Source organism: Bos indicus, chromosome 4 (genome assembly GCF_029378745.1).
Source record: "Bos indicus isolate NIAB-ARS_2022 breed Sahiwal x Tharparkar chromosome 4, NIAB-ARS_B.indTharparkar_mat_pri_1.0, whole genome shotgun sequence".
Taxonomy (NCBI): Eukaryota; Metazoa; Chordata; class Mammalia; order Artiodactyla; family Bovidae; genus Bos; species Bos indicus.
In genome coordinates this window covers 91958317-91973588 of record NC_091763.1, presented here as the reverse complement: position 1 = coordinate 91973588, position 15272 = coordinate 91958317, and the positions used below count along the sequence as shown (strand labels likewise).

General features: G+C 36.6%; 1 protein-coding gene across 4 annotated transcripts in view; it reads left to right on the top strand.

Annotated features, from left to right (window-relative positions):
• The window catches only part of ZNF800 (zinc finger protein 800), a 51099-nt gene that overhangs the window by 19285 nt on the left and 16542 nt on the right, over window positions 1-15272 (top strand). For 2 of the 4 annotated variants that reach the window (XM_070788099.1, XM_070788100.1), the window contains exon 5: window positions 322-2014. In XM_070788099.1, coding sequence (XP_070644200.1) covers window positions 322-2014 — 1693 coding nt within the window. Of the gene's footprint in view, window positions 1-321; window positions 5025-15272 lie in introns of those variants that run through there. The other 2 variants (XM_019959029.2, XM_019959028.2) reach the window with 2 other exon arrangements.

The following is a 15272-nucleotide window of genomic DNA, read 5'->3' as shown; positions in this document are numbered from 1 at the left end:
TTTTTATTGTTTGGGATACCCATCTGCTTAAATATTTTATATTAAGGGCCCTTAATATAAAATTATATTAGAAGTAGCTCTTCAGATTGTATCTATTCCTTAACATTTGTGTACCATGATGAGATTTTAAATTAAAGCAAATTTTAATTTAATCTACTAGTTTTTTAGCCTCATAAAATACTGAGAAGTAGATAATACTCTTGTAAAAATAAATACAAATTAATAATAAATTTTAAGACAGGTTAATAATACATGTAAAAATATTGGAGGACTAGAGCAGGCTAATTATTTCAGATTAAAATGTTGTTTTTTCCTTAACAGACCTTCCTGATGTAAATGATAAACAAAGCCAAGCCATAAACGACCTCCTAGAAGCCATATATCCAAGTGTGGACAAGCGAGAATACATTATTAAGCTAGAACCTATAGAAACTAATCAGAATGCAGTGTTTCAATATATTTCAAGGACCGATAATCCCACTGAAGTCACAGAGTCAAGCAGTACTCCTGAACAGCCTGAAGTTCAAATACAGGAAACTAGCACTGAACAGTCTAAAACAGTTCCAGTTACAGACACAGAGGTGGAAACTGTAGAGCCCCCTCCTGTTGAAATTGTTGCAGATGACGTTGCACCTCCATCTGATGAACAACCGCAGGAATCACAGGCTGACTTGGAAACTTCTGACAATTCTGATTTTGGTCACCAGTTGATATGTTGTCTTTGTAGAAAAGATTTCAATTCCAGACGAGGTGTTCGTCGTCACATTCGAAAAGTACACAAGAAAAAGATGGAAGAACTAAAAAAGTACATTGAAACACGAAAGAATCCAAACCAGTCCACTAAAGGACGCAGTAAGAATGTTCTAGTTCCATTAAGTAGGAGTTGTCCAGTATGTTATAAATCATTTGCTACAAAAGCGAATGTAAGGAGGCATTTTGATGAAGTTCATAGAGGACTAAGGAGGGATTCAATTACTCCTGATATAGCAACAAAGCCTGGGCAACCTTTGTTCCTGGATTCTGTTTCTCCTAAAAAATCTTTTAAGACTCGAAAACAAAAGTCGTCTTCAAAGGCTGAATACAATTTAACTGCATGCAAATGCCTTCTTTGCAAGAGGAAATATAGTTCACAAATAATGCTTAAAAGACATATGCAAATTGTCCACAAGATAACTCTTTCTGGAACAAACTCTAAAAGAGAGAAAGGCCCCAATAATACTGCCAGCAGTTCAGAAATAAAAGTTAAAGTTGAACCAGCAGATTCTGTAGAATCTTCACCCCCTTCCATTACCCATTCTCCACAGAATGAATTAAAGGGAACAAATCATTCAAATGAAAAAAAGAACACACCGGCAGCACAGAAAAATAAAGTTAAACAAGACTCTGAAAGCCCTAAATCAACTAGTCTGTCTGCTGCAGGTGGCCAGCAAAAAACCAGGAAACCAAAACTTTCAGCTGGCTTTGATTTTAAGCAACTTTACTGTAAACTTTGTAAACGTCAGTTTACTTCGAAACAGAACTTGACTAAACACATTGAATTGCACACAGATGGGAATAACATTTATGTTAAATTCTACAAGTGTCCTCTTTGCACTTATGAAACTCGTCGGAAGCGTGATGTGATACGACATATAACTGTGGTTCATAAAAAGTCATCCCGTTATCTTGGGAAAATAACAGCCAGTTTAGAGATCAGAGCTATAAAAAAGCCCATTGATTTTGTTCTAAATAAAGTGACAAAAAGAGGCCCTTCGAGAGACGAAGCAAAACATAGTGATGCAAAACATGATGGCACTTCTAACTCTCCTAGTAAAAAGTACGAAGTAGCTGATGTTGGTATTGAAGTAAAAGTCACAAAAAACTTCTCTCTTCACAGATGCAATAAATGTGGAAAGGCATTTGCCAAAAAGACTTATCTTGAGCATCATAAGAAAACTCATAAGGCAAATGCTTCCAATTCACCTGAAGGAAACAAAACCAAAGGCCGAAGTACAAGATCTAAGGCTCTTGTCTGGTGAGGAACAGTTAACAGAGTTTTGCTTTATTTCCCCCCATCGAACTAAAACAATCATTTGACCATAATTTATAGCTGGTTCCATTTTAACACGTTTGCTTCCATATATCTTATGGCAATGGGAACTGCAAGAGTAATGTGCATATTGCATTTACCTCTTCAGTGACCTTTATTCCAATGGCTTGGGAACAAAAGTTAACTTCAGAACTTAATCTTCCACAGGACAATGCAATATAGTTATAGATAGATGGCACAGGGTCAGTGATTTCCTCTCAATGTTGTAAAATATATACATTAATATTGGCTTATGTTTACAATAGAAGTCTTCTGTTTAACTAACTTTGCACAGGTTTAATTTGATTCAGTGACTTAGTCTACTAATTAATACATTGTGGGAAAGTTAAGTATATTAGAATGAATTTGTGAAGGCGATAATTATAGGAAAAACGTCTTTTGAGGCACTGTAATTATTGTAAAAATTAATCTGTGATGGCTAAATAAAGTGCTGCACTCAGAAAAAATACAACCCCCAAATTGAATTTAGAACAATTAGCATTTATTATTTACGTTTAACATAGTGCTTCCAGGCAAAGGGGAAAACTCGATAAACAAAAGTTTGGATTATTTTTCCTTTTCCTTGGAAGTATGTATTAGTTACCGTGTTTTAGTTTTGATCTATGGAAAGTGATTGTTTAGGTCCCAGATCCTCTTTATTTTTACCTTTTTGTTTAAATAAACTTTTGGTGATCATTTCAGCATAGTTAATATTATTAAGTAGGTTTTTTTTCTTTTTTTTATGGTTTTGTGTTGAAAAGTAAAATCCCTATTGGGAAAAAAGAAAATAATATTACTTTTTTAGAGGGTTTTGGAACAAATGTAGATTTTTAAAAAGCAATATAAAATAAGGCGTAGACTCCCTGTACTTGTTTTTGTAAATCTCCCTGTATTTTTAAAGTTTACCTTTAGTACCTGTGTCCCTCGTATTAAGGCATTTAATATATTTAATTAGTATTAAGGTAGTTTTGGATTCAGGTTCTAAAGCAGTATACTTAGTTTGAGTGCTGAGTAGGTTAAATGTTGTGGTTTGACTATCACACATTTTTTTTGTGTGGAAAACTTGAGACGAAACCATTCTTTAGAAGTCATTTATTGTAAAATTCTAAAAATAAGGTTTTATCGGTAAACTCAAAAGTGTTCATTTATTCCCATTTCTCCTCAGATAACTTCAAGTGATGTACGAAAAGGTTTGGAGTTCATTTTTGTGGAAAGACTTTAAATTGGTGTTAGAACCACTAAACATCTTCAGATGGTACTATGAGGAAAAAAAGAAAAAGTTTTGATAAATATATGACTGTAACTGCTGTTTCTGACTAAAATAATAACCATCTAACCACTTGTTTCTAAGGCACTGCCTCTTCCAGCACTTTCAAGTAGCTGTGACATTAAGTACTGTCATCACAATCCATCAACTAACCACCCTTGTGCATTTGGTCTACGTTTTCTACACAAATGGTGCAAATTTTGTTTTCCAACAGTTTGTTGATTAAAGTGATCAACAACCTGAACAAAATATCACCACTGGTGATTTTTAATTAACAAAGACTTTATCTTAGTGATTTTAGTTTTGTTCCATTTCATTTGGCAGAATTTTTATCTGGATTGTACAGATACATAATTTCCTAGTGAGTGTATGTTAGGACCAAAAGATAAATTAATATCAGCACATTATAAATATTTAGCCTGCTAAATATTTGTAATTATTTTTACATCCATTTATTTCTAACTTGTTCTACAGCACTTAAATGTTTGCAAGTTTCATTCTAAAATTTATACTACAGGAAAGTTGCAGCTCATTTTCACCCATGGATCATCACATTCTTCATTTGTAAACATCTGAGGTTTTTATGAAAATTAAACATTCCCCTGTATTTCTTTAAATTTCGTTCAAAGCACTTTAATGATAGATGCAACTTAAATTTTCAGTTTTTTTTTTTAAAGACCGCACATTTACTGATGTTAATATGAAGGCAGTAGTAAATAGCTTGCTGAAATTTTATGGATGCAGACAATCCCTGCACAACCACTTCTTACAATATTAGTTTATTTCTTTAAATACTGCTAAAAAAGGAAGATTGGGGTGTAAACCCTGCTTTTTCCCCCTCTCCCAAGTAAAATCTTAGATGACTACTTTAGATAATATTTGATTCCTACTGAAAAATTTAAAAAATAATAAATTTTTGTCCATTTTTGTAATCAAGATTTTAGGGAAAACAGAAGTACATCTATCTTTAATGAAATATTGGGCAGGTTTTTGTGTATCAATATTCTGTATTTTTTAGGGAATACTTTATTTTTAAATAATTTTTAGTAATTTTTGTCAAATTATAATTTTAAAAGGTACAGCAGGAGAATATACCATGTTTTTATATAGGTTCACATGTGAACTTAGGAGGGACCCTGTCCATCTATATACTTTTTATATAAAATTTAAAATGTTGAAGATCCACAAGGTCATAATAAAATGATTTTATAGCTAGAAAAGCATTTACCCTTCCCAGTGCTTTGCACTAAAATATACTGTGAAAGGAAAGTAGAAAGACTGTAACTTGCTGGAAATGTTCTATATTGAATGTACACGTGCTCTTGTTGGAAAAATGTACTATATGTGATGGAAATAAACAAGACTCGAAGTTATTTCAGCTAAATGTGCTTCAGCGAAGGTGCATTGGTTGAAACTTAAATGTTTTATTATCAAATTTAAATTTATTCAGTGACTGAGCGGCTACACTTGAAATTTATCCTGATCGTTTTATTTTTAAGAGTTAGAGTGATAATTTCTCTTTAATTTAAAAACAGATTTACTTTTCCACATATGGAAAACTTGTACTTATAGGTCTAACTTTAATGATTAATAGCATAATATATTTAGGGAACTAAATGTGTAGGTGTTATTTCATTTATAAACCATCTTCATTAGTGGCACATTATTAAACCTGTATGTTTGACTTTTGCAAGGTGTTATCTTTTATGCATTCCTACACACACAAGACATATTCCAAAGATATTTTTCCAGACTTAACTGCCTATAACAAATGGAAAGATAATGAGGATTCCTAAAAACCTTGGGGTAGCTCTTTGCTGCAGCTTCCCATGTGTATGCCAGCCTTTTCCTTTCTACTTTACTTGTTAAATCCTGTAGGGAAGAAAGAGAAATAGCCTGATGCTTGTGGAGCCCAATTGCAGCAATTCCCTTCCTCCACTCACTCGTTTTCACAGGACCATTCACATAGTTTGTCTCCTCAGTCATAACATTAGGGCCACAGAGCAGGAATTTAGGAGGGAGCATCAAGGGTTCCAAGGACTATAAAAAGATTTCATCTGGGTCATAGAGTTAAAACAAAACAAAACAAAACACCACTATGTCAGGACTTGTCCAAATTAGAAGGGCCTGGAGAGATTAAGAATATTTTATCATAGTAGCTAAATTAATGGATCATGGGCGACATAGGAGTTAGAGAACTCAGACCAGTTAAGAAGAGTAGAATGAACATGTAAGAAGTGATTAGAAATTCTTTGTTCTTCGTATTCCTTTCTGGTCTTCATCCTTAACTTTTTGATTTTATTTTGACTCTTGGGCTTTGTCATCTCAAGAGGATCAGGCTTGAGGCTTTTGAGAAAAGGCCTAAGAAATTTGTGCCGGAAGCTTTTTGCATGTAGGCTGAATAAGCAAGTATTTGTGGCACTTTTTGTTGTGGAGTGAGGGGGAGTAGTGGTTAATCAGGTAAAGAACTATCAAGAATGCCTTACTTTAAGATCTATCTATGGGTACAAATTATCTACCTTTGCTGCTGTTTGATCAACAGTTTTTCTATAGAATTCAACTTACTTCTTCCCTGAAGATATCTTTTACTCCTAAATTATATTGCTGGAAGAGGAAAAACAATAAAAGGTATGGCTTGCACTTCAACTTTTTAAGTTTGTATAGTGCAAGTGAGAACTGGATGAGTATGGCTGACACTAAGCAGGTGGTTTTTTTGTTTATTTTTTTATTTGACCACGATGTGCTACCTGTGGGATTTTAGTTCCCTGACCAGGTTTCAAACCTGGGCCCTTAGCAGTGAGAGTGTGGAGTCCTAACCATTAGACTGCTGTGGAATTCCCTAAGCAGGTGTTGATTGTTTAACATTGCAGATACACTTTGAATGCACAGTAACCATTTTTGCGGTTCATGTCCCTCCCCCTGCCACCCCCACCCTTTCTCCCTGCTTCAAGAACAAAACCTTTTTAAACAGTGTGTACATTCTTAAATAATAATAAATTATCCATCCTTAATTTTTAGCCTAGTTTTATTTATATACACACATAAAGATAGGATTTTGCTCATATATATATATATACACACACACACACACACACACACACACACAGACATGTATATAAATTTTGGCTCATATATATATATATCCCCATATATATAAAATTTGGCTTATGTATATATACACACACCACATTTTCAGTTGACACCTTGCTTGTATTGTTGAAAAGTATCTTCACTTTAGGAATGTGTATTTGTTACATTGCTTTGTGGTCAGTAGGCTGTTCTATTCAGTTTGCTTTAGAGAGCCTATGGATGCAGTGAATTGAAGTGAAGTCGCTCAGTCGTGTCCGACTCTTTGTGACCCCATGGACTTGTAGCCTACCAAGCTCCTCTGTCCATGGGATTTTCCAGGCATTAGCACTGGAGTGGATTGCCGTTTCCTTCTCCATGGATGCAGTAGTGGGGAAGTTTTATGGTTTTGCTATGGGTTTGAACTTGTGGGTATAGAGAGAGAACTTTCCCAGTAGTTGTTATGGCAAGTAGATATGGAGATACAGGCCCAAGTAAGTATCATTTCCTCCTGTGAAGTTACAAAAGATGTCTTCAAATGGCATGACCACTGAGAAAAATTTGAAATGCTTCTGTAACTGCAGAAATTAGGTCTCCAGATTTCCTGTAGTGGCCTAGAGAAATACTCTAGATCCTTAGGAGTTCTAGAATTTACTTTTCTAGCGGAATCTTTAGATTACCAGGATTATGATTCAGACAGGGTCTTATAGTTGACCTCTTGCTGAGCTGTAAGATATGGGCAGCATGAAGTTGGCTGTGCTGTTAGGCAAAATCCTTTTCTATTCTGTGGTATTCTTTCCCTCTTCTCTGACTTTAAAAGCTAATGGAAACCTCAAGATGGAAGAGGAGTAAGTATCAGCAGTCTTAAGATTGGCTAGTAGTTGTTTCGTTTCTAAGGCATTTGGCCCATGACAGAATTGTAGGAAAAAGTGTTTCATTTAAACTGGGCTTCCGTGGTGTCTCAGCAGTAAAGTATCTACCTGCCAGTGCCAGAGATTGGAGGAGGAAATTACAAACCCAGCAGTATTCTTGCCTGGGAAATCCATGGACTACAGTCTGTGGAGTCACAAAGAGTTGGACATGACTTAGCAACTAAACAAGAACTTTGGCTTTTCTAACTTCCAGATTCTTTCCTCTTCTCCCTTATAATTTGTTTCTGCACTCTTTTCCTTTGACCTCTTGTGAGCTTCTCAGTTCAGTTGAGTTCAGTTGCTCAGTCATGTCCAACTCTTTGCAACCCCATGAACTACTGCAGCACGCCAGGTTTCCCTGTTTTCCATCACCGACTCCCAGAACCTACTCAAACTCACATCCATCGCATCAGTGATGCCATGCAACCATATCATCCTCTGTCGTCCCCTTCTCCTCCCACCTTCAATCTTCCCCAGCATCAGGGTCTTTTCCAGTGAGTCAGTTCTTTGCATCAGGTGGCCAAAGTATGGGAGTTTCAGCTTCAACATCAGTCCTTCCCATGAATATTCAGGATTAATCTCCTTTAGAATGGATTGGTTGGATCTCCTTGCATTCCAAGGGACTTTCAAGAGTCTTCTCCAACACCACAGTTTAAAAGCATCCATTCTTCGGTGCTTAGCTTTCTTTTCAACTCTCACGTTCATACGAGACTGTTGGAAAAACCATAGCCTTGACTTAGATGGACCTTCTTCGGCAAAGTAATGTCTCTGCTTTTTAATGCTGTCTACGTTGGTCATAACTTTTCTTCGAAGGAGGAAACATCTTTTAATTTCATGGGTGGAGTCACCATCTGCAGTGATTTTGGAGCCCCAAAAAATAAAGTCTGACACTGTTTCCACATGAAAAATAAAAGTCTGACTGTTTCCCATGAAGTGATGGGACCAGATGCCATGATCTTTGTTTTTTGAATGTTGAGTTTTAAGCCAACTTTTTCACTCTTCTTTTACCTTCATCAAGAGGCTCTTTAGTTCTTGTTCACTTTCTGCCATAAGGGTGGTGTCATCTGCATATCTGAAGTTAATGATATTTCTCCCGGCAGTCTGATTCCAGGTTATGCTTCATCCAGCCTGGCATTTCACATGATGTACTCTGCATATAAGTTAAATAAGCAGGGTGACAAAATACAGCCTTGACGTACTCCTTTCCCAGTTTGGAACCGGTCTTTGGTTCCATTTCCATTTCTAACTGTGTTTTCTTGACCTGCATACAGATTTCTCAGGAGGCAGGTCAGTTGGTCTGGTATTCCCATCTCTTGAAGAATTTTCCATAGTTTGTTGTGATCCACACAGTTAAAGGCTTTGGCATAGTCAATAAAGCAGAAGTAGACGGTTTTCTTGGAGAAGGCAATGGCACCCCACTCCAGTACTCTTGCCTGGAAAATCTCATGGACGGAGGAGCCTGGAAGGCTGAGGGTCAGACACAACTGAGTGACTTCACTTTGACTTTTCACTTTCATGCACTGGAGAAAGAAATGGCAACCCACTCCAGTGTTCTTGCCTGGAGAATCCCAGGGATGGGGGAGCCTGGTGGGCTGCCGTCTATGGGGTCGCACAGAGTCGGACACAACTGAAGTGACTTAGCAGCAGCAGCAGCAGATGGTTTTCTGAAACTCTCTTGCTTTTTCGATGATCCAGCAGATGTTGGCAATTTGATCTCTAGTTCCTCTGCCTTTTCTAAATCCAGCTTGAACATCTGGAAATTTGTGGTTCATGTACCGTTGATGCCTGGTTTGGAGAATTTTGAGCATTACTTTGCTAGTGTGTGAGATGAGTGCAATTGTGTGGTAGTTTGAGCATTCTTTGGCATTGCCTTTCTTTGGGATTGGAATGAAAACTGACCTTTTCCAGTCCTGTGGCCACTACTGAATTTTCCAAATTTGCTTGCATATTGAGTGCAGCACTTTCACAGCATCATCTTTTAGGATTTGAAATAGCTCAACTGGAATTCCATCACCTCCACTAGCTTTGTTCAAAGTGACGCTTCCTAAGGCCCACTTGGCTTTGCATTCCAGGATGTCTGGCTCTAGGTGAGTGATCACACGATCATGGTTATCTGGGTCATGAAGATCTTTTTTGTATAGTTCTTCTGTGTATTCTTGCCACCTCTTAATATCTTCTGCTTCTGTTAGGTCCATGCCATTTCTGTCCTTTATTGTGCCCATCTTTGCATGAAGTTTTCCGTTTGTATCTCTAATATTCTTGAAGAGATCTCTAGTCTTTCCCATTCTATTGTTTTCCTCTATTTCTTTGCATTGAGCACTGAGGAAGGCTTTCTTTATCTCTCCTTGCTATTCTTTGGAACTCTGCATTCAAATGGGTATATCTTTCCTTTTCCCCTTTGCCTTTAGCTTCTCTTTTCAGCTATTTGTAAGGCCTCCTCAGACAACTGTTTTGCCATTTTGCATTTCTTTTGCTTGGGGGTGGTCTTGATCACTGCCTCCTAAACTATGTTCGAACCTCTGTCCACAGTTCTTCAGGCGCTCTATCAGATCTAATCCCTTAATCTGTTTTTCACTTCCACTGTATTATCATAAGGGATTTGATTTAGGTCATACCTGAATGGTCTAGTGATTTTCTCTACTTTCTTCAATTTAAATCTGAATTTGGCAATAAGGAGTTCATGATCTGAGCCACAGTCTGCTCCTGATCTTGTTTTTGCTGATTGTATGGAGCATCTCCATCTTTGGCTGCAAAGAATATAATCAATCTGATTTTGGTGTTGACCATCTGGTGATGTCCATGTGTAGAGTCTTTTCTTACGTTGTTGGAAGACGGTGTTTGCTACGACCAGTGCATTCTCTTGGCAAAACTCTATTAGCCTTTCCTACTTCATTCTGTACTCCAAGGCCAAATTTGCCTGTTACTCCAAGTATTTCTCGACTTCCTACTTTTGCATTCTAATCCCCTATAATGAGAAAAGCATCTTTTTTGGATGTTAGTCCTAGAAGGTCTTGTAGGTCTTCATATAACTGTTCAGCTTCTTCAGCATTACTGGTCGGGGTATAGACTGAGCTGAGCTTCTAGCTCTTTTCTTTTTTCTCTTCTGGTTAATTAACAGATCATTAGTACTAAGATCGCTAAAACATTTTTTTAAGAAGGTAAGAGGGTGGAAAGCTCATTTCTTCCTGAATTTTTATTAATCTATACTCAATTTGTCAGGTTTATTATTTTTCAAGCTTCTTTATCTGCATATAATCACCACTGTCATGCCGCAAACGGAGGGGAATTTATTGAATACCGAAGGTGCATCTGCTTCAGACTTGGAGGTTTTACTGCCTGTGCACACTCAGCAGAATTAATTTGCTTGATTGTGTATTTTTAACTACATCTTGATAATTTTGTTTAGTGTCTTGTACGTTTTATATATATACCCAGGCACTATAAGTACATGTTTGATGTTACAATAAGTTACTACTTTTTAGTAGTAGTAAAACCTTTTCCATCTAAATTGTGCTGTCATATACTTTGAGACGTTTGGGTCTTAATCTCCTAAACTTCTGTTATCTCAGTATTGATAGATTTAATTTATTTTAGAAAGTGCCACCAGCACTAAAATGAGAGTTCATAGTAATAAGGAGAATTTCTTAGTATTAGCCAATAGTAATTAGCATTCATGGAGTGCTTACTATATACCAAGTACTTTGTTAATCTTTTACATGCCTGATGCCTGTAATCCACCAACAACTCTATGAAGTAAGAACTGTTCCTTTATTAACATCACTTTACAGAACAGAAAAATAGAAGCTTAGAGAAGGTCCTTGTCATGTTACAGTAATTGTTAGATATGATTGCTATAATGTGAGATTTCATAGTATAAATGTGGGATTTTTTTCATCACCTTGTAAAGTTAAGTTTAAATGAAAATGTTTCCTTAGAAGAGAGTTCATTGCTGTATATTAGATTTTAGCTGCCGCTTTTGTGTTTAATTGGGAAATGACGACCAACTATATTATTACTTGTTACCAGTTTTTTTCTAATCTGATGTTATTGGCTTATCATTCCTACTTCTATGTTTTTCATTTATCTTGAAAAAGGTATTGGTAGTCTTAAACACATTCATTGTAAGTTAGGCTTGTTTTTATAACAACCCATCTGTCCTAAAATTCTCATTAATATCTGTTATATCACACAATATTTTGGTTTTGGGCATGTGTGAAGTACTGACATGGAGCAAATATTGAGTAACATAGTTGAAAGACTATGAACTAATTATTTAAAAGCAAGTATTTAGTTGTAGAAAGTGGATTCTTCAGGAGAGCATGATTTGGGCCAGGTCGGGAATTGCTTTGGTGAATGTGTCGTGAAGAGAAAAGTAACGGTACTTTTCACAGGTCTTGCCAGTGGTAGTCATTAGTGGCAGTATTCCACGTTTCACCTGAGGCCCAAGAAGTGTTATATTATCTGCTGAGAGATTTCAGTGGCATACCTGCCTGTTACTGATCATGGATTTTTTAACCATAAAATGACAATTTTAGAAATGTTTGTGTATGGGGATAATTGCAATACCAGAGAACCTTTGTCCCTCAGTTTGGATAAACTCATATCTTGAACTGCAGATCAAGTGCTAGGGTTACCATTCTTGGGTTGTCTGGCTTCATGACTCTGACAGTCAAATTCTTACGTCAGGTATCTGAGCATATTCCTGATATACAAAACATTGTAATGTTTAAGCAATAGAATGATGTGGTTGAAAAAAATAGCCAAACCCAAACAAACGAATAATCCCACTTTGAATGCTTGAATAACTTGCAGCCTATCTGGGTGTCCTGCTCTATATTAATCTGGTAACACTTTCTGTGTAAGAGTGTGTACTAATGTTATTTTCAGAGGAGAAATTACCAGGGTGAAGCCTAAATGCATAGAACTATAACTCAGGTTTTGAATATTAGTTAATTCCTTCTATCTGTGGAATTATCTTGAAAAGAAATTAGCTCTGAGAAATGGAACTGTGGCTTTTAGACAGAGTTTCTTTCTAAGCTGTGCAAAAATATTTTTAAAAAGTTGAGACTCTTCTTGGCTATACGGATGCTTTGGTAGACCTAAATTCCAAAGTACCTGGTTGTGTCTGGTAGTTTTTATTTTGGATGAGAAGAAAAAGTGAGGAATACTTCTAAGAAAAAAAAAAAAAAGCTAAATACTAGAAACATTGTGTGTACAAGTGATTGAATTATATGAAGAAAATAACTTTCGGGGAGAAGAGTTGTTTGTAGTGTTCTTGGGTTTTTGACATATAAATTGTTGGGATCATTCTGTATAAGCTTCTGTAGGAGAGTGGCCATGCCATTTTCATGCCTTTTGCTCATTAGATTATTTACTGAGTTCCTTGGAATCCAACATTTGGACAGTTGTAGATGTTTGAGACTTTTGAGCTTCATTCTCCTTTCCTTTGAATGGGCAAGCTCTGAGGACATAAGATAGGCTAATGGGATTGTCATAGAGTTACGCACGAACTCACTTAGTGAAATTTGTGAGTCATCTTCGATATTTATATCCCCAAGTTAAACTTTCCTCACCACGTTTTCATGATTTTCCAATTTATCCTTTCTTTGCCTGCCTATCCTTTCTTTGCCTGACTAGCTACCTGTTGTTCCTTATGATTGTAAGTGGACAAAATCACTTATTTGCCTTGAAATTTGGATACATAAAAAAATACACCAGAGGAAGAAACTTTTAAAGGAGATGGTTTTGTTGCCTTTATCTGCCCTGAATCTCTTCGGTTCTAAGTGTATAATTATAATGATATGAATTGTTAATTTGTAAGGTTTAAGATACTTCTTTGAAGGTCATTTCTTTCGGAGACAGTTAACTGGAGCTAAAGAACACAATGTCTTCAAACCACAGATTCTGCAAGATGGAAGTGAGACCCAGCCACCACTCAATTTGCCAGGTCATCTGATTGCACATGTGTGACCCTTTATAAAGCATCATGCTACTCTTTTTATTGTTGCAAGCACAGAGTTTTAAAATTGATCCATAGCTGGTAAAGAGAGGTTTCTTTGAGAGCATTGTGGGGATAAGAGAGAAATGGCTCGGCCTTAAGAGAGTCTAGGAATAATCGTATAGACTGGCTTCACCATGTAGATTTCAACTAAGTACTAGAGAAACCAGGAAAAAGTAATGCAACTCTAATGACTGGGTGTTACCCTCTTAGCAGCAGGAGTATGGCTTCTCGGCTGCTATTAGCCCTTCTCAGACTCTGCTTTTACCTTAAAAAAAAAAAAAAACCTTTTACCTCATTTGGTATCTTAGTGTAGTACATAACTGCCTCATTACTTCTGCTGCTTGTCTTCTCTGTTTTTCAGCTACTTTCCCTCTCCATATAGCTTGAATTTAGCCTGCTAAAAGAGACGATCTGGTTCCATTAGCTGCATTTTTGTTGGGCAGATCTCCCATGCCAGGCCTCTTTGTGGGTTGCTGGCCATACTTTTGCTGTTCCTGGGAACATTGGTCCTGCTGATGGTGATTGTGATAGCAGAGTCAGTGCCATAAAACATGGCCCTGGACCCAGTAAAGGGGAGTTTTTGGTGCCAGTCTTCTAAAAGAGGGATCAGTATTTCACTTTCGGAATGTTATAACCTTTCCAGTCTACGTGATTTTCTTCCACTTTAAAGGTTATAGAATTAAAGGTAACCTGTGGGCTTGATGATTTGTTAATATAGCATCAACAATCCTTTCCATGCTGAGAAAAATGTGAGAAAAATGTGAGAAGAGTTCTCTGATCAGCACCTGCAGTTCCTTTCCTGAACTGGTGCTGTTGCCATCTTTGGCTTTGTGGATTCAGAGACAGCCTGGAGTTTCCACTCAAAAAGAGCCATTCCATTTCCTGTAACAGCATATTAGGCCGTTCTGTCAGTTGCTGTGATTTTCCAGACACCCACAATTATGCTGCACAATTTGAGTTGGTGATTTAGTGAATCCTTAAAGTACTGCTTCTGCTCTTGTATTTTCCACATTTGGGCATACTCTGCAATAGCTGCTTTATATCGTCTCATTCATTCCTTCAACGACAGGCACTACTGAGTGTCATCATGTGTCTGGCACCATTTCCTTCTGGGAAAACAGAATCGCACAGTGGTTAAAGCATGGATTTTCAAGAATCAGGCATACTGGAGTTCAAGCCATGTCTCCTTTGCTTACTAACTGTAGTTTGGGCAAGTTACTTAGTTTTCCTAAGCTTCAGTTTTTTTGTCTGTAAAATGACGGTATTAGAAACTATAGTATATATAGGTTTGTTGTGGGAATTTATAAAAGTTTAATGATGTATGTAGTATACTTAGCACAATGCCTGGCTCATGAGTTCAATAAATATATGTTAATTCGGTTACAGTGATCACTACAATTGCTGTGAGTTGGCTGCCAAAATACTTTCCAGCACTTGGCAAATAGTTCCTGTTATCTTGCTTTGCCATTTGATATTTGTTGCCTTTTCGTTGGTATTAATCCAACCGTTTAAGAAAAAGTCAGATGTAAAATCTGTGATAAAGTCAAGATGGACAGCGGTTTATTAAGTTAGAGCATATTATTTTATGGGTGGCTTATTTTTGGCAGCACCTTTTGCTAATTGTTCAAGAAATTGTTAAACTTTTTGATATAATTTTGCTTCTTTGTGATTAATATCTTATAGAACAAAGCATAATTTTTAGTAGCAAAACTCAGAACAGCTTTCAGTTTTATTATTTATTGTAAACATTAGGCTATGGGTACAAGAACATATTCTGAGTTTACAAGTAAGAATTACATCTTGTCTTTGATTCACTGATGCCTCCCAGTGTGCCTGGCATATAATTGGTGCTAAGAGAATGTTGAAGGAAGGAAAGAAGGAAAGCAGGAACATTACATCAGTTATTTTCAGGCTTATTTTAGTCCACAATATGTCTTTGCTTATAAGTTTATTTTCCTG